General features: G+C 45.3%; 1 protein-coding gene across 1 annotated transcript in view; it reads left to right on the top strand.

Annotated features, from left to right (window-relative positions):
• The window catches only part of NECTIN4 (nectin cell adhesion molecule 4), a 68,906-nt gene extending 50,950 nt beyond the window's left edge, over positions 1 to 17,956 (top strand). Inside the window, exons 3-9 of the mRNA XM_075193190.1 lie at positions 6,682 to 6,972; positions 9,168 to 9,279; positions 11,432 to 11,583; positions 13,367 to 13,514; positions 14,469 to 14,550; positions 14,639 to 14,707; positions 15,971 to 17,956. Of these exons, the coding sequence (XP_075049291.1) occupies positions 6,682 to 6,972; positions 9,168 to 9,279; positions 11,432 to 11,583; positions 13,367 to 13,514; positions 14,469 to 14,550; positions 14,639 to 14,707; positions 15,971 to 16,270 (1,154 nt within the window). The 3' untranslated portion in view covers positions 16,271 to 17,956. The remainder of the gene's footprint in view (positions 1 to 6,681; positions 6,973 to 9,167; positions 9,280 to 11,431; positions 11,584 to 13,366; positions 13,515 to 14,468; positions 14,551 to 14,638; positions 14,708 to 15,970) is intronic.
• The last annotated feature ends 444 nt before the right edge of the window (positions 17,957 to 18,400 follow it).

Raw genomic sequence — 18,400 nt, 5'->3', positions numbered from 1 at the left:
TATAGCGCCACTAATTCCGCAGCGCTGTACAGAGAACTCACTCACATCAGTCCCTGCCCGATTGGGGCTTACAGTCTAAATTCCCTAACACACACACACCTATGGCTGGTATATTAGCATGTGGGCACCTATGGCTGGTCATTGTTAAGGCCACTCCCCAATGAGATTCCCATCCATCTAGCAGTTGGCACTATGGTATTGTGCACTTTATCAGTCAGTATGGGACAGGGTGGCAGTGGGTGGGGTATTAGTCTCTTGTGTTACGAACAGGGGCTGGCTAGGCTGGGGGGCATCTGCTCCCTGAACCGATCTCATAGTAAGCTACCTTTGGCTGGGTCACTGGGCTATCTGCATTTTTTTGCCAAGACTCACCCCTGGGCTAAAATTTGCCAGCCCCTGGTTAGGAATGGTACGACTGTGTGGATTCCTGTGGGGTTATCTTGCGGTTGGATTCTTTGTGTCTAGTATTTGTGTGGGCAACACGGTGGCTCAGTGGTTAGCACTTCTGCCTCACAGTGCTGGGGTCATGAGTTCAATTCCGGACCATGGCCTTATCTGTGTGGAGTTTGTATGTTCTCCCCGTGTTTGCGTGGGTTTCCTCCGGGTGCTCCGGTTTCCTCCCACACTCCAAAAACATACTGGTAGGTTAATTGGCTGCTATCAAATTGACCCTAGTCTGTCTCTGTGTGTGTGTGTGTGTATGTGTATGTTAGGGAATTTAGACTGTAAGCCTCAGTGGAGCAGAGACTGATATGAATGCGTTCTCTTTACAGCGCTGGGGGGTTTGTGGCGCTATATAAATAGATGGTGATGATGATAGTATATTTGGAGAGGTCCAGTGTGGTAGGTGTTGTGATGGATGGAGAAGAGATAAGATTTGCTGACACATCTCTGTATTACTCCATCTCCATGAGATCTACTAATGTGTATATACATCCTGCTGCAGTTGAAGGTAAAGATGCAATGTAGAACCAAAGCATTGACATGTTGTAATAACACACTTTTGAACATACAAGTCTTGTAAGTGCCATTCCCTCTGGAATATACCTATAGTGGCTGTCCACCTCTTATATTGACAGGTACATAGGGAATGTACCTGTCTTAATTATTGTAACCTCCTCCTCACTGGCCTCCTCCACTCCTGTCTCTCCCCCCTCCGCTCTATACTTAATGCGGCCGCAAGACTCATCTTCCTCTCACGCCGCTCCTCCTCTGCCTCCCCTCTCTGCCTGGCCTTACACTGGCTCTCCTTCCCCTACAGAATCCTTTTCAAACTCCTCACCACCACTTACAAGGCTCTCTCCAACTCTACTGCCCTTATATCTCTAACCTCCTCTCCATTCACACTCCTGCCTGCTCCCTGCGCTCGGCCAACGACCGCCGCCTCTCCTCCACCCTTATCACCTCTTCCCATTCCAGAATCCAAGACTTTTACCGTGCAGCCCCCCTTCTCTGGAACGGCCTCCATCGTTCCATACGTCTCTGTCCTACTCTGTGCTCCTTCAAACGTGCACTCAAAACTCACCTCTTCCTCAAAGCCTACCAACCATCTACTTAACCCCCATCTCCTCCCTTTAGCTCGTCCTCCCTTCTCTCCTCTTGCCTCAACTGGCTCCTCTTGTGCCTGGTCTGTTTACCCTCCCTTAGGATGTAAGCTTGTATGAGCAGGGCCCCCTCCCCTCCTGTCTCCTCACCTGTTCTTCTGCTCCGTCTTTACTGCATATGACTGGCCGGAGTTTCTGAAGTATTGGTACTTTTTGTTCATGGTTCTGTATGGTTTCACCCTGTATAGTCTACTGTTAGTACTGTGTGCGGCGCTGCGGAGACCTTGTGGCGCCTAACAAATAAATGATAATAATAATAATAATAATAATGTGAATATTCCAGGGACACGGATCATATTACGATTTGCATGTTACAATAGTTTGTTGCCCTATCTGAGTAAGATACGGCCACACAGTGCTGTTGTGTTTTCAGGAGAGTAAGCTGGAAACAAAGTGTTTGTGCATGTCACTGTATAGCCGAGTGTGACAGGATGGACCGCCTATGCCACCCTGTCTGTTGTTACTGGGAACCGGCTGGGCTTATTTTGCCACCGTTCCCTTTCGTTATCCCAAATGCCCCCTCTTGCCACAGGAGGGGCTTATAATGCTGTCACCACTGAACTGGTTTATGGTGCTCAGAACCACGTTCTTTCTGGGTAACTGTCACTGCTAGTGTACTCCTGTGCTGGTACACTTGGGCTGGTAACTCCGGACCTCTTACTATGGATCCAGGTTGCTGTGGATGGATCCTCCCTGGACTATCACACTGACCAGAGCTGCAGGTAGCAGGCAGAGCGGTGGTACTGGAAAAGCTTGGGTCCAAACCTCAGACAGCCAGAGAACGGATTAGATATTGGGTCTTATCTATAGATCACAGGAATAAAGCAATATTGAAGAAGTTGTCAAGCAGGTCTTGAAGCAAGATGTTTATTTGCTCACACTGGTTAGAGGTACCAGTGATCAGTTCAGATGAAAATCAGAAGAATATATTACATGCTCACACAGCTCACTTTTTATACAGTTCTGACATAACTCCTAGCATAGGAAAGCCAGCCCCTGGCTCCAACCCATCTAGAATATTCCCTCAGATCTCAGGATGTAATCTAATTTTGCATCTAATAATTGAACTTCCATATCAACTTGATTTCCATCAGATCTCAGGATGTAATCTAGTTTTGCCTCTAACACAATTTAACTTCCACATCCCCCTTCAGATGGTCTGTCTCCATTGTTTAGAGTTCCTGTCTGTCTAACAGCACCTGCACTCAGGTAACAGGCCCCCCTGTTGTGCATTCAAGTGTTGGTCACTCACATTGAATAGACTTAATTAGCCTTAATGAGGACACATCCTCTACACTACACAACAGACTTACAAATGCTTATCAGAAATCAATCTTATACCTTAGACATGAATGCTTTTCCTCGCACTAAGATATGCAAAAGGCTTTCAAAACAAAGACTTATTGTATCAGGTATACATCAGAAATAAGGTATTTCCTTTAGCAAGGGTAAACAGAAAAAACAACTTGTCTACCCTGGTATCAGAGATAACAATTTCCTATCTCACAATATACACAATATCAAAAATAAGTGCATGTGCAATTACATAAATAAGTGCCCTGCGCTATTTACTTCAAATACATTTTTACCAAAAGTTATTTAATAGTGATCCAGTCACACTGATTTTATTTGTTTTAGGACAAAACCATCTCCACACAAATATATTAAGTCAGCACCAAGATGACATTATGTGGAATGATCAGTCGTGTTTTCAGTTGTAAAATGCCACAGTAATAGAGGCAAAATGGTCAGATTCATACCATAATGTTTGTACAGTCCTTACTGCATATACCTTGGGTTACAGTTCACCTCCTTTTGGGTCTCCACTATCACCTCCTTCTGGGTCTCCACCATCACCTCCTGCTGGGTGTCCACAATCACCTCCTGCTGGGTGTCCACAATCACCTCCTGCTGGGTGTCCACAATCACCTCCTTCTGGGTCCCACCATCAAGTCCTTCTGGGTCTCCACCATCACCTCCTTCTGGGTCTCCACCATCACCAAGTGTCAGATGTGGGCACTAAAGCCTTGGTGACCAAGTTAGGACCCGGCTCATCTTAGCTCTTCATGCAGTGCCAGCCCCAACTCAGCAACCTGATGCACCAAAACATTTATCCTTCTTCAATTCCATTCTGGACCTACTTTCCCATTTAAATGACTAAACAGTACCCATGTGGTAAATATCTGTGAGAAGTCTGAAAGCTCACAGTTAAACGGATGCCACTCCTATGGGATTGATATGCTTGTCAGATTATTATCATTGATTTGTAAGGAACCATTGTAAAGAAACAGGCATGGTATATGGAACCAGTGTTACAACCCCTTAAACTAATCCATACCCGGACTGCACTTTTTAGCACTTCAGGGCTTAAATTCCACCTCCACAGGGAACACCCAGGAGTTGAGTGAATTAAGCTGTCATTGTTATTTCTGTTTGCTCCATATTGTCCACTAGTGAGCTATACCGACAGTCAGGAGCAGGACCCAGCAGGGGTCACCTGAGGAAAGACACCTGGGGAGGTAGGGGAGGGGTCTGGATAGTGTGAGAAGCCCACCAATCAAAACCTTTTGCAACTCCCCTGGGCAGGCAGTTCCCAAGGAGGGATTAAGAGGTGATAAGAGACTACCCTGGGAGCTGAACACGTATGTGACTGACTTTGGCCAAGAGGTGATGCTCTGCCAGAAAGGTGCTGCGGAACCTATCTTGGTGGGAGTAGGGTAGGTGTGAGGGTGTACCAGTGTGAGTAGTATAGGTGGCAGTACGGTAAGGGTGAGGGTGTACCAGTGTGAGAAGTATAGGTGGGAGTAGGGTAGGTGTGAGGAGTATAGGTGGCAGTACGGTAAGGGTGAGGGTGTACCAGTGTGAGTAGTATAGGTGGGAGTAGGGTAGGTGTGAGGGTGTACCAGTGTGAGTTGTATAGGTGGGAGTAGGGTAGGTGTGAGGGTGTACCAGTGTGAGTAGTATAGGTGGGAGTAGGGTAGGTGTGAGGGTGTACCAGTGTGAGTAGTATAGGTGGCAGTACGGTAAGGGTGAGGGTGTACCAGTGTGAGTAGTATAGGTGGGAGTAGGGTAGGTGTGAGGGTGTACCAGTGTGAGTTGTATAGCTGGGAGTAGGGTAGGTGTGAGGGTGTACCAGTGTGAGTAGTATAGGTGGGAGTAGGGTAGGTGTGAGGGTGTACCAGTGTGAGTTGTATATCTGGGAGTAGGGTAGGTGTGAGGGTGTACCAGTGTGAGTAGTATAGGTGGGAGTAGGGTAAGCGTGAGGGTGTACCGGTGTAAGTAGTATAGGTGGGAGTAGGGTAGGTGTGAGGGTGTACCAGTGTGAGTAGTATAGGTGGGAGTAGGGTAGGGGTGAGGGTGTACCAGTGTGAGTAGTATAGGTGGGAGTAGGGTAGGTGTGAGGGTGTACCAGTGTGAGTAGTATAGGTGGGAGTAGGGTAGGTGTGAGGGTGTACCAGTGTGAGTAGTATAGGTGGGAGTAGGGTAGGTGTGAGGGTGTACCAGTGTAAGTAGTATAGGTGGGAGTAGGGTAGGTGTGAGGGTGTACCAGTGTGAGTAGTATAGGTGGGAGTAGGATAGGTGTGAGGGTGTACCAGTGTGAGTAGTATAGGTGGGAGTAGGGTAGGTGTGAGGGTGTACCAGTGTGAGTAGTATAGGTGGGAGTAGGGTAGGTGTGAGGGTGTACCAGTGTGAGTAGTATAGGTGGGAGTAGGATAGGTGTGAGGGTGTACCAGTGTGAGTAGTATAGGTGGGAGTAGGGTAGGTGTGAGGGTGTACCAGTGTGAGAAGTATAGGTGGGAGTAGGGTAGGGGTGAGGGTGTACCAGTGTGAGAAGTATAGGTGGGAGTAGGGTAGGGGTGAGGGTGTACCAGTGTGAGTTGTATAGGTGGGAGTAGGGTAGGTGTGAGGGTGTACCAGTGTGAGTAGTATAGGAGGGAGTAGGGTAGGTGTGAGGGTGTACCAGTGTGAGTAGTATAGGTGGGAGTAGAGTAGATGTGAGGGTGTACCAGTGTGAGTAGTATAGGTGGGAGTAGGGTAGGTGTGAGGGTGTACCAGTGTGAGTAGTATAGGTGGGAGTAGAGTAGATGTGAGGGTGTACCAGTGTGAGTAGTATAGGTGGGAGTAGGGTAGGTGTGAGGGTGTACCAGTGTGAGAAGTATAGGTGGGAGTAGGGTAGGTGTGAGGGTGTACCAGTGTGAGTAGTATAGGTGGGAGTAGAGTAGATGTGAGGGTGTACCAGTGTGAGTAGTATAGGTGGGAGTAGGGTAGGTGTGAGGGTGTACCAGTGTGAGTAGTATAGGTGAGAGTAGGGTAGGTGTGAGGGTGTACCAGTGTGAGTTGTATAGGTGGGAGTAGGGTAGGTGTGAGGGTGTACCAGTGTGAGTAGTATAGGAGGGAGTAGGGTAGGTGTGAGGGTGTACCAGTGTGAGTAGTATAGGTGGGAGTAGGGTAGGTGTGAGGGTGTACCAGTGTGAGTAGTATAGGTGGGAGTAGGGTAGGTGTGAGGGTGTACCAGTGTGAGTAGTATAGGAGGGAGTAGGGTAGGTGTGAGGGTGTACCAGTGTGAGTAGTATAGGTGGGAGTAGGGTAGGTGTGAGGGTGCACCAGTGTGAGTAGTATAGGTGGGAGTAGGATAGGTGTGAGGGTGTACCGGTGTGAGTAGTATAGGTGGGAGTAGGGTAGGTGTGAGGGTGTACCAGTGTGAGTAGTATAGGTGGGAGGCACAGGTCTGAGGCACAGGTCTGAGGCAGCTGTAAGAGGGTGTGATGGACAGTATTTCAAGATGAGGTTTGAGATGTATGAAGGGCCGGTTCTGTTGAGGGTATTGAGAAACATAATTTGGGATTGATTTGAGCCCCTTGTATTGTAACATGGTTTGTTCAGGAGCAAACGTACTCCTTTTCTTTGCTTTGTTCTCCTTAATGACTCAGGTCCAATGACTTCAATGCATCTAAATATAGAATAGTTTAGTTGAAAATACAATTGTAACATATAATAATGAAACATATATCTTTAGGTTTAGGATATATTATTTCATTCCAGAATATTCATGGACTTTTATTCTTCTCTTGTTTAGTTCCTCCTTTGCCCACACTGAACCCTGGCCCATCGCTGGTAGAAGGAGAGGGCCAGACCTTGGCTGCCTCATGCACCGCGGAGGGGAACCCTGTTCCTAGCATGACCTGGGAGACCGAGGTGACTGGGACAAATACTACACGAACATTTACTCATTCCCGATCCGCCTCTGTGACCAGCGACTTTTATGTTGTACCAGCTCGCAGTATGAACGGAAAGCCCCTGACCTGCGTGGTATCTCACCCTGGGTTCCAGGAGGAGAAGAAAATCATACATGTGCTCAGAGTAAAATGTAAGTGACCGGAAGACAGGTGTGTTGTTACTTCCCTGTCGCAGGTAATACAGGTGTGTTGTTACTTACCTGTCGCAGGTAATACAGGTGTGTTGTTGTTACTTACCTGTCACAGGTAATACAGGTGTGTTGTTGTTACTTACCTGTCGCAGGTAATACAGGTGTGTTGTTGTTACTTACCTGTCACAGGTAATACAGGTGTGTTGTTGTTACTTACCTGTCGCAGGTAATACAGGTGTGTTGTTGTTACTTCCCTGTCGCAGGTAATACAGGTGTGTTGTTGTTACTTACCTGTCGCAGGTAATACAGGTGTGTTGTTGTTACTTACCTGTCGCAGGTAATACAGGTGTGTTGTTGTTACTTACCTGTCACAGGTAATACAGGTGTGTTGTTGTTACTTACCTGTCGCAGGTAATACAGGTGTGTTGTTGTTACTTACCTGTCACAGGTAATACAGGTGTGTTGTTGTTACTTACCTGTCGCAGGTAATACAGGTGTGTTGTTACTTACCTGTCACAGGTAATACAGGTGTGTTGTTGTTACTTACCTGTCGCAGGTAATACAGGTGTGTTGTTGTTACTTACCTGTCGCAGGTAATACAGGTGTGTTGTTGTTACTTACCTGTCGCAGGTAATACAGGTGTGTTGTTGTTACTTACCTGTCGCAGGTAATACAGGTGTGTTGTTGTTACTTACCTGTCACAGGTAATACAGGTGTGTTGTTGTTACTTACCTGTCGCAGGTAATACAGGTGTGTTGTTACTTACCTGTCACAGGTAATACAGGTGTGTTGTTGTTACTTACCTGTCGCAGGTAATACAGGTGTGTTGTTGTTACTTACCTGTCGCAGGTAATACAGGTGTGTTGTTGTTACTTACCTGTCGCAGGTAATACAGGTGTGTTGTTGTTACTTACCTGTCGCAGGTAATACAGGTGTGTTGTTGTTACTTACCTGTCACAGGTAATACAGGTGTGTTGTTGTTACTTACCTGTCGCAGGTAATACAGGTGTGTTGTTACTTACCTGTCGCAGGTAATACAGGTGTGTTGTTACTTACCTGTCGCAGGTAATACAGGTGTGTTGTTGTTACTTACCTGTCGCAGGTAATACAGGTGTGTTGTTGTTACTTACCTGTCGCAGGTAATACAGTTGTGTTGTTACTTACCTGTCACAGGTAATACAGGTGTGTTGTTACTTACCTGTCACAGGTAATACAGGTGTGTTGTTACTTACCTGTCGCAGGTAATACAGGTGTGTTGTTGTTACTTACCTGTCGCAGGTAATACAGGTGTGTTGTTGTTACTTACCTGTCGCAGGTAATACAGTTGTGTTGTTGTTACTTACCTGTCACAGGTAATACAGGTGTGTTGTTGTTACTTACCTGTCACAGGTAATACAGGTGTGTTGTTACTTACCTGTCGCAGGTAATACAGGTGTGTTGTTACTTACCTGTCGCAGGTAATACAGGTGTGTTGTTACTTACCTGTCGCAGGTAATACAGTTGTGTTGTTACTTACCTGTCGCAGGTAATACAGTTATGTTGTTACTTACCTGTCGCAGGTAATACAGTTGTGTTGTTACTTACCTGTCACAGGTAATACAGTTGTGTTGTTACTTACCTGTCGCAGGTAATACAGTTGTGTTGTTACTTACCTGTCGCAGGTAATACAGTTGTGTTGTTACTTTCCTGTCGCAGGTAATACAGTTGTGTTGTTACTTACCTGTCGCAGGTAATACAGGTGTGTTGTTACTTACCTGTCACAGGTAATACAGTTGTGTTGTTACTTACCTGTCGCAGGTAATACAGGTGTGTTGTTACTTACCTATCGCAGGTAATACAGTTGTGTTGTTACTTACCTGTCACAGGTAATACAGTTGTGTTGTTACTTACCTGTCACAGGTAATACAGTTGTGTTGTTACTTACCTGTCACAGGTAATACAGGTGTGTTGTTACTTACCTGTCACAGGTAATACAGTTGTGTTGTTACTTACCTGTCACAGGTAATACAGTTGTGTTGTTACTTACCTGTCACAGGTAATATAGTTGTGTTGTTACTTACCTGTCACAGGTAATACAGGTGTATTGTAACTTACCTGTTGTGGTTAATGAAGGTGTGTTGTTACTTACCTGTTGTGGTTAATGAAGGTGTGCTGTTATATACCTGTCATAGGTAATAAAGCTGTGTCATCCACAGATCTGGCGGACGTATCCATAGCAGGGCATGAAGACTGGTTTGTTGGGAAAGAGGAAGCGTCTTTGGAGTGTCTCTGTGATGGGAATCCTGCCCCAGTATATAAGTGGTCCAAGTAAGTCTGTATAGTATTATAATATTATACTGTATATTATATAGATACGTCATCTCGTTATCTCATATATTCAACCATGTACCAATGGGCATAGTGAGGGCAAAGCCAAACAGCGATACCCTGATACCCCATTGACACAGGAAACGATAGGGACCATAGACCTGTCATGTCTCTATTATATTTATATATTATTAGGTTTGTTTATCGTATTACATATACTGGTTTGTTTGCTCGGTAACACAGGACATATATGTGTTGTGTAAAAGAAATGTCCAAACAACATCCCAAGGAAAATCTGGGATAATTCCACTTGTTCTAAATATCGTCTCTCTACAAAGCGAAGTCTCTTCACCACCAGACAATCTCAGGACTAGTTCTGAGTTTCTCCATTTTCCATCCAGTTTATTTAAATAACCTATAAGTAGTATTGATTTACCAGCACTTATCTCAATGAAAAAATACTTTATTGGTGCAATTTAACAAAAATATATCAGCGGGACAGCTGAGCCTTACTCAGGTTGGGCCTTTCAGTTCCACAAATGCAAAAAAATGAAAACAGGAAGAAAGTTAAAAATAGGTAAAAAAAAGTATTTTAAAACCTTTACGCACATTAAAAAAATGCTTTAATGAAAGAAAAGTGTTGCTGTGAAAAGTAACAAAGAGATGAAAGAAACATCTGATCCTGGGATGAGGCTGAATCTGCTGATTCATCCAGAAACTCGTCTGGTACAGGAGTCAAGTCGTCACATGTATGAGTTACATGATGTGTTAATGTCAGAGGGTTTGTGTACAATATTTCTGGGCCTTTGGAATGAGGTGGATTGCGCACAATAGGCCTATAACTGCTATATGGTCCACTCTACGCATTTCAAGGTGCCACCGACTCTTCACTACGGAGGCCTCAGCAAAGTACAACATGCAGAGCAGGGTGCACTGTGAAAGTGTCACCAATGACCACCCTCTCACCATTTTATCAAGACCATCTTACCCCTAAATATGTGTCCACCCCTTATTATTATTTTAATATGCTTACTTTGCATAACAACATCTCATATTTTAAAGTGCTCCACAAAATGACTCTGCACCAGCAGAGAACTCCCATCAGCCTGTGCAAATTTCTGCTCCTCCTCAAAAGCCATCATCATGCCCTACAAAACCACCACTTTGGGGTCTCCAGACATACTAAGGAATATGTTCTCTGCTTAGTGCTACTTAGACAAGGGGGGGATGGGGTGACGGTTAGTAAATCGCTCTTGGAGAAATATGCTCGCCGACAGATGGGTCTACTTATTTATACAGATATAGATTCCATCTCTGCTGCACTAAGCTTAGCAGTGACAAGTCTCAGGTTCCCAGTCAGGTCCGGACAAACCCAGCACTCTGACAAACCATCAAGTTTGTGGGAAAAAGCCAACCTGGAGTTTCTGGCTGGACCAGTTCATGATGTCAGAGCTCACACCTCTTCCTACGAGCTGGTGCTTGTGTACGAGAGTCACATTACTCTACACACAACACAGAATAACCCTTTCATTCCTCCACACCTGGGGATCAGAGTAGACTGCTTGTGGTCCCTCACAAAACTCTTGGGGCTCTGTACTCTGTAGTTTGTGGGTGGTAGCGACCTAAGGGAAGAGTGGACACTGGGACTGTTATCGTTGTAATGAGAACACTTTACTTAAAACTTAAGACAACAATAGAATAAGGAATGAAGTCCAGTCCTGTCAGCTTCTGCCCTACACAGCCAACGTACTAACTCTATATGCCAAGACCATGTGAATAGGTGCTGTATGACATACATCGGACGACATACAACATGCATCTCCTCATCTAGTCTTTGGAATATATTTTTCAGATATTGAAAGATTAAACTAAGACACAACATGAAATTATGTTTGTCAAGTCCATTAATGAGGCAATCATGTCTTTTTGGTTGTCAAATATAATAATTCCATTCTACAAATTATCCCCACTAATTCTATTCATCCGGGGACATTATAAAACACTGAGTTGGCTGAACCAATGTTCCTGGGAATATTCCGCTAGGAAGCAGTTAACACAATGAGGAACAACGTTTCCTAGGCTGCAACTGTTAATAATATAGACATATTTTGTCAGTAGTTGCAGGTTAAATATTTCCTGTGTTTTCTTCTAGGGTTAATGTAACTCTGCCCAAAGACGTGAAGTTTGAAGGGAACAGACTGATATTTGGGAGCCCCCTCAGCCTGGAGGACGCTGGTGTATACATCTGTCATGCAGCGAATGATGTCAACAGTAGACGAGCCAGAATCAGCATCGCCATCTCAGGTAGGACGCTGTAGTATTCCTCACAGTATAGAAATATTATATATCTAACACTTCTCACCCTTCCCTGAATGGTTCCTCACATTAGAGGCTAACACACAGAATCTCGCAGGGAGATCTGAGCCACTGTTCCAGCAGCTGCTGATATTTACACCATTCTAGGGCCAGGGTGTAAATAGGTCCAGCAATGAATGGGTAAAACATTGTTAATGGCCAGTAGTTGCTCTGAGATTTCAAAAATCTATTTTCATTTCCCACTTCCGATAATCCTACTTAATAAAAGATACAGGTCACATGAGCAGACAAGTTGAAGGTTTACGGTAGAGGATGGATGAGACAGAGGCTGGCTCTGTGCTGACCTCCCACCAAACCAAGTATGGAAGGGCTGTCATCTGTAGCTCTCATTGAACAAGGTGCGGTCAGGGTGGAACCACAACTTCAAAGAGAAATGGTAGAAAAATGACATTTAAATTCCAATCATTATCCGCCTTCCGTCCTTAGAAATCTCTTGGTAAATGCCTTCAGTGTTCAAGAACCATCCCTAAATCAGGAAAATTAGTGGAATATAACAAAATCCAGACGGACCCTTTAGGATATTTGTAGTCATATTTCAGGCCCCTTAATGCAGGATATTGATTATGTATGACACAAAGTCTTCAGGGCAAACCCAGTCCAGTAATTAGTCACTCATGATGGGTGTAACCTATAACAAGAGGTGGTGGAGAAAAGAAAGACAACATCTCCACCAGATTTCTGTGCTGAATAGTCCCAGCAACGTGCAAGTGACAATAACAGCGAGGTGTGACATTACTATGACAGTAATTAGACAAATCACTGGTACGATAATATAACCTTAGCCACAAAAGACCGGAGAGGAAGACACATTAATTGATGGAATGTAAATGACGGAGTAGCCTGGAATTTCCAGCTGAGAATGATGTAGATAATATAGGTGACAAGTCCTTTCTTTCAGTGTTATGCCCATATGTCCATCACCGGAGCTCTTCTCCAGGTAGAACTGGTTCAATGCTCATGAGATGTCACCTACATTGTACAGGAGAACATCATGTAGATGGTGGTGCAGGCTGAATATGCAGCTGAGAATGATGTAGATAATATAGGTGACAAGTCCTTTCTTTCAGTGTTATGCCCATATGTCCATCACCAGAGCTCCTCTCCAGGTAGAACTGGTTCAATGCTCATGAGATGTCACCTACATTGTACAGGAGAACATCATGTAGATGGTGGTGCAGGCTGGATATGCAGCTGAGAATGATGTAGATGCTGTAGGTGACAAGTCCTTTCTTTCAGTGATATGCCCATATGTCCATCACCAGAGCTCTTCTCCAGGTAGAACCGGCTCAGAGTTCATGAGATGTCACGTACATTGTCCCAGAGAGGATCAGGTATCACCTTGGCCTCCTAAATGCTTTTCCACATGAATAAAACCACATTTAGGACCTGTCTTTCCTGAGGTATTATCTGGCATTGTTGTATATACAACATAAACGTGTGACTTATAACAATGATTATCTCCACGCATCTGTCTTCTGATATCTAAACAGCCTTGAACCCTTGGAAAAGGAGGAAGTTACATTCCTGTGAGGTTCTGTGTTCATGAAGGGAAGTACAGGGACAGTTGTCAGACTGTCATCATTAAGGGGGAACATGAGTTAGGGTCCTTTCGTTTATAGAAAGTCCCACCATGTTGAGAGACTCCACCTCTTGTGCTGTACAAAATAATGTTTTAGTAACAGTTTCACATTGTTCTTTCCTTCTTTAACAGTGAGTGAACCTAGGAAGGTTGATGTGGTATCAATCTCATTGGTGTCTGTGGCTGTAGTGACCGCCATCCTACTGGTTCTTCTGGTGATAATTGTAGTCCTAGTGAACCGCCATCACAAGAGAAAGACAAAGAGGCTCTCAGAGAAAATGTAAGTTCCATTAAGAGAGAGGTGGGATATTTGACTTAATAAGTTGTTTATCATTTATATGGAATAATCTACTTTCAAGTGTAAATTATCAGACTATTACGAGTCATCGAGGAGCTCCATGACCATATAAAGGTATGAGGTGGTAGGCCAGGTAACGGAAATCCGAGGTGCCTTATAATATCCGTATAACTTGCAGGATTTGCAGAGCAGCACCAAAATTATATTTTATTTTTTAGGGGGAGAATAAGTGCGATAAAGGGGTTGAGAGAGCACATTTTTAGAGGTGTTTCTTGTTGGGCAGAGGGGCACGCAGGCCCTTTCCACTCCGGAAAAGGATTTTAACTTTGAACCCACTCAAGCTGGAGGTCGCCCGGCTTCATCCGGTACATTCCAGGTGTAGCTTTACAGGGCATTTCTGTTGGCTTAATGTTAAACAGGGCTTCACAAAGTGCCCATTCTCAGGATTTATTTATTTAACTCATGGTTGGTGGAGGCACCCAGAACAGAGTAGGGGCACCTTGAAGTGCACCAGGGGAAACATCCAGATTAATCAGTAAACCAAGGTACTTCTTGCTGTGCATCGAGTGCTTCTTAAGTGCCCTCCAGTGATTATACTATAACATAATAGACTGTTCACGTGTCCTCTTGTTGTAGTAAACAGGGTATTTTGTTTTATAAATGACAGACGTGTTTCGGTTTTGGGATCTTTTTCTATATCCTTGATCACATTTCTAGATAATATCATTGACCCTGAAGAAGACATTTCCCACAGGACCACCAACCAAGAGATCTCTGAGGGTTTGATAGTTCTGTGATGCCACCTTAGATGGACTCATAATCATCACCTACACGGTGACCAGGAACAGATGTTCCTAGTCTAATCCATGCTGGAAAATCACTGTAATTTGCTGGGTAAATAGAAATATTTCAATGTAGCTAAATACTGTATTTCAGTGAGGAGTTGTCCACCTTATCGAGACAGACGTCACGTCGGAGACTAAACTCCACCACGGCTAGCACCGACACCAGGATGCAGGTAAGGACACAATGATTTATTTGCAGGATAATGACATGTGATACATATACAGACTAATGGTTTCATCTCTTATATTTCACCTATGCAGTTAGAGGAAAGCATAAGAGGGGGACATCACCCCGACAGTCTGAGGGACCCAAGTATCAGCTCAATGATGGTAAGAAGACGCTGACCACATGTCATCTACACACCACACGTCTGTCTAATGATATCAACATCATGCATGTTAAAAAATTCACTGTAGTATATCTCCCCCCTAGTATAAATGAAAACTGAAATTACTGTGTATGTACACTAGGGGGAGATATACCACAAGCAAAAGACTCACTAGCAAATCTGCTGGTTACAAAATACAGATTTAAACCTGCCAAATTATGATATACATATAAATCTACTTGTTGTAATATACGCTGCACCTAAAAATGTACATTATCTATTGTTTTACATCAGTGAAGGAACTACCACTGCACTGGAACTAGTGAGCACCGTGGCCCATGGAGATAGTGGGGCCCACTGCACAGAGAACTAGTGAGCACCGTGGCCCATGGAGATAGTGGGGCCCACTGCACAGGGAACTAGTGAGCACCTGGGCCCTTGGAGATAGTGGGGCCCACTGCACAGGGAACTAATGAGCACCTGGGCCCTTGGAGATAGTGGGGCCCACTGCACAGGGAACTAGTGAGCACCGAGGCCCATGGAGATAGTGGGGCCCACTGCACAGGGAACTAGTGAGCACCATCGCCCTTGGAGATAGTGGGGCCCACTGCACAGAGAACTAGTGAGCACCAAGGCCCATGGAGATAATGGGGCCCACTGCACGGGGAACTAGTGAGCACAGAGGCCCATGGAGATAGTGGGGCCCACTGCATGGGGAACTAGTGAGCACCGTGGCCCATGGAAATAGTGGGGCCCACTGCACGGGGAACTAGTGAGCACCGGGGCCCATGGAGATAGTGGGGCTCACTGCATGGGGAACTAGTGAGCACCACGGCCCATGGAGATAGTGGAGCCCACTGCACAGGGAACTAGTGAGCACCGTGGCCCATGGAGATAGTGGGGCCCACTGCACGGGGATCTAGTGAGCACCGTGGCCCATGGAGATAGTGGGGCCCACTGCACGGGGATCTAGTGAGCACCATGGCCCATGGAGATAGTGGGGCCCACTGCACAGGGAACTAGTGAGCTGTGGGTTCTGGATCCCTTCTCCCAATTTCCCTGCAGCGGGGCCCACAACTCCCTAGTTCCGCCTCTGCTATATTACGTAGCGCTATACGGAGGATACTGAATCATTGGAGCTTACAGTCTAAATTCCCTACAATGCACGCACTCACACACAAGGGTCCATCAATATGTTTTGGGACAGTGGGAGGAATCTGAATTTGTGTAATTTATGCTCACGGACATTTGCGTTTCCCGGCAGGGAGAAGAAGCGGACCGACGCAGTTATTCCACGCTGACAACGGTACGGGAAACTGAGACGCAGACTGAGCTCCTATCTACCGTCCCAGATGAAGAGGTGAAGGAGGAGAGTGATGAGGAACAGGAGGAAGATCTGGAAGAGAAAGTGCTGGAACAGAGCGAGCGGGATAGTTCTGGAGTCATGGAGAATCAGCCGTTCATCAAGCAGGGAATGACTCACTTTTATCAGGAGAACGGGACATTGAGAGCCAAACCCAGCACTAATGGGATCTATATTAATGGTAGAGGACACCTGGTATAACTAGGACTACAAAGACTCATCATACTGTGGACAAAAAGTGGCCAATCTTCTACCTTGTATTTCTTTGCCGAAAAGATGAGATATTAAATCCTGTTACATAACGTCATTATTCCCTGATGAACTGGACAGCGAGCGTCTCAGATCTTAGGATCTCACTTAACGAGGACAGGCTCCGAATCTCTTTGTCGCTCTGCAATGTTCATCCAAAGTCCTGCATTGCATTCAGTATTATTAGTGTTGTCTGTGCTACAAGAGACATAACAGTCTGGGATGGACAAAGCACAAGAATACACATTGCTTGTAAAGCTTTGCAGCTGGACCCTCTTCATGGGAGCAGTTTGGATATAACTACATTCCTCAGTAATAGCAGCATAGACCCCAGCGTAGTCTGACTGTCTCCTTGCGGATGGATACAACTCCGGATCACTCTCTACATTGCACTGACCGCTCTATACTTGGGGTGAACACGCTGATAGTTCTCATGCACTAAGGATTGTGGGGCCCCAGGACTTAGGGCCCATATAAATGAATGTGTCTTGCTGTAGAGCGATGCGTTTTGGAGCAACTTTTCCTTCCTCAGCTCTGAGTAACTTATTTATTGATGTAATAAATAAGTCTGGTGTGGGATGAGATAACAAATGTGATCTCATTATTATGCTGGGAGGGGAGGACACTACTTGGATGGACACTTGTGTTTTCTCCATGTGCTGTGTGCAGGTACTCACCCTTTGTCTTATGAATGAGAACTATTTCTACATTTTAATTGTAATATAATGTGGGTAAATGGATTGTTTTTCTTATTGGTCATTATTAGAAAAAAGTTAAATGTTCTTTTCTACATATTACTGTCCTCCATTACACATTATATGGAACAATCAGACACAACTAAAACGTTGCGGAGCCGCCTGATGAGTCGTTAGATGTCTTTCATAGATTTCTAGATGTGCAATAAAATCTGTAATAAACCTCTTTATGTTGAGACGATGGAAGCGATGTCTATTGTAAGGAAGGGAGATAAAGGCCAATTAGAAAAATATCCCAATTTACCATCATGGTATAACCCACAAAGCCCCGTTTCTGAGACGCAGAACTCTGTGACGGAGCTGACAGAGACTAAGAACTTACTGCTCCACAACCAACCCGTAACCGTATAGTGATTTGCACTGGAGATATGAGCACTAATTATAGGGATCAGGCAGGGATAGGCAAACAGGAGTAAATCAGATTACCGTTGCCGCACATGCATTTACAGAACGAGACTGCAGCGTTGGGGGTGGAGCTGGCGTCGGGTGCGGGCAGCTAGGAAGATGTTCTTTGTAACACATGGCGTAGGCACAGCATTCCACCTGGCTTTGTCCACCTTGATGCGCGGTAGGCAGGCCATCCATACACTGCGCTATGCGTGTGCTTTGTAAATCAGCTCCAGAAGAGACATTAGGGGGATACATTATAGGACAGGGATACAGTGAGCGTGACAGCGGCAGACCCTCATTGATAGGTGGACAGGCCTTACAGATCAGGGATAAATGTCTCATATTTATATGTACTGTATATATTTTATACTGCTGTATTTATATTGAGGGGCGGGGTCTTTTCTTCTTCATTGCAGGGACAATTCTTGTACAAAGCTGATTGTTACTTGAAGTTCAATGATTGTAAATCACAAATATTTGGGATGTGAATTCACGTTGTGTCTAAATGGTCTCATCATTTTCACGTATATGGCAGTGTGCAGCAACAACAGCTAACATAACCGAATGGGTTACATGCTACAGCTACAGGGCCAAACACTAACTGCTAATAGGTTTAGGGAGCCACACACTAACTGGCAGGAAGGGTAGGGGGCCACTCACCAACTGGCAGGAAGGGTAGGGGGCCACACACTAACTGGCAGGAGGGTTAGAGGGCCACACACTAACTGGCAGGAGGGGTAAGGGGCCACACACCAACTGACATGAGGGGTAGGGGGCCACACACTAACTGGCAGGAGGGGTAAGGGGCCACACACCAACTGACATGAGGGGTAGGGGGCCACAGGAGGGGTAGGGGGCCACTGGCAGGAGGGGTAGGGGGGTCACACACTAACTGACAGAAGACATAGGGGGCCACACACTAACTGGAATAACAAGT

The sequence above is a fragment of the Mixophyes fleayi genome, chromosome 12 (assembly GCF_038048845.1).
Source record: "Mixophyes fleayi isolate aMixFle1 chromosome 12, aMixFle1.hap1, whole genome shotgun sequence".
NCBI classification, from domain to species: Eukaryota; Metazoa; Chordata; class Amphibia; order Anura; family Limnodynastidae; genus Mixophyes; species Mixophyes fleayi.
The sequence above is the reverse complement of the archived record's forward strand: the minus strand, read 5'-3'. Positions and strand labels throughout refer to the sequence as shown.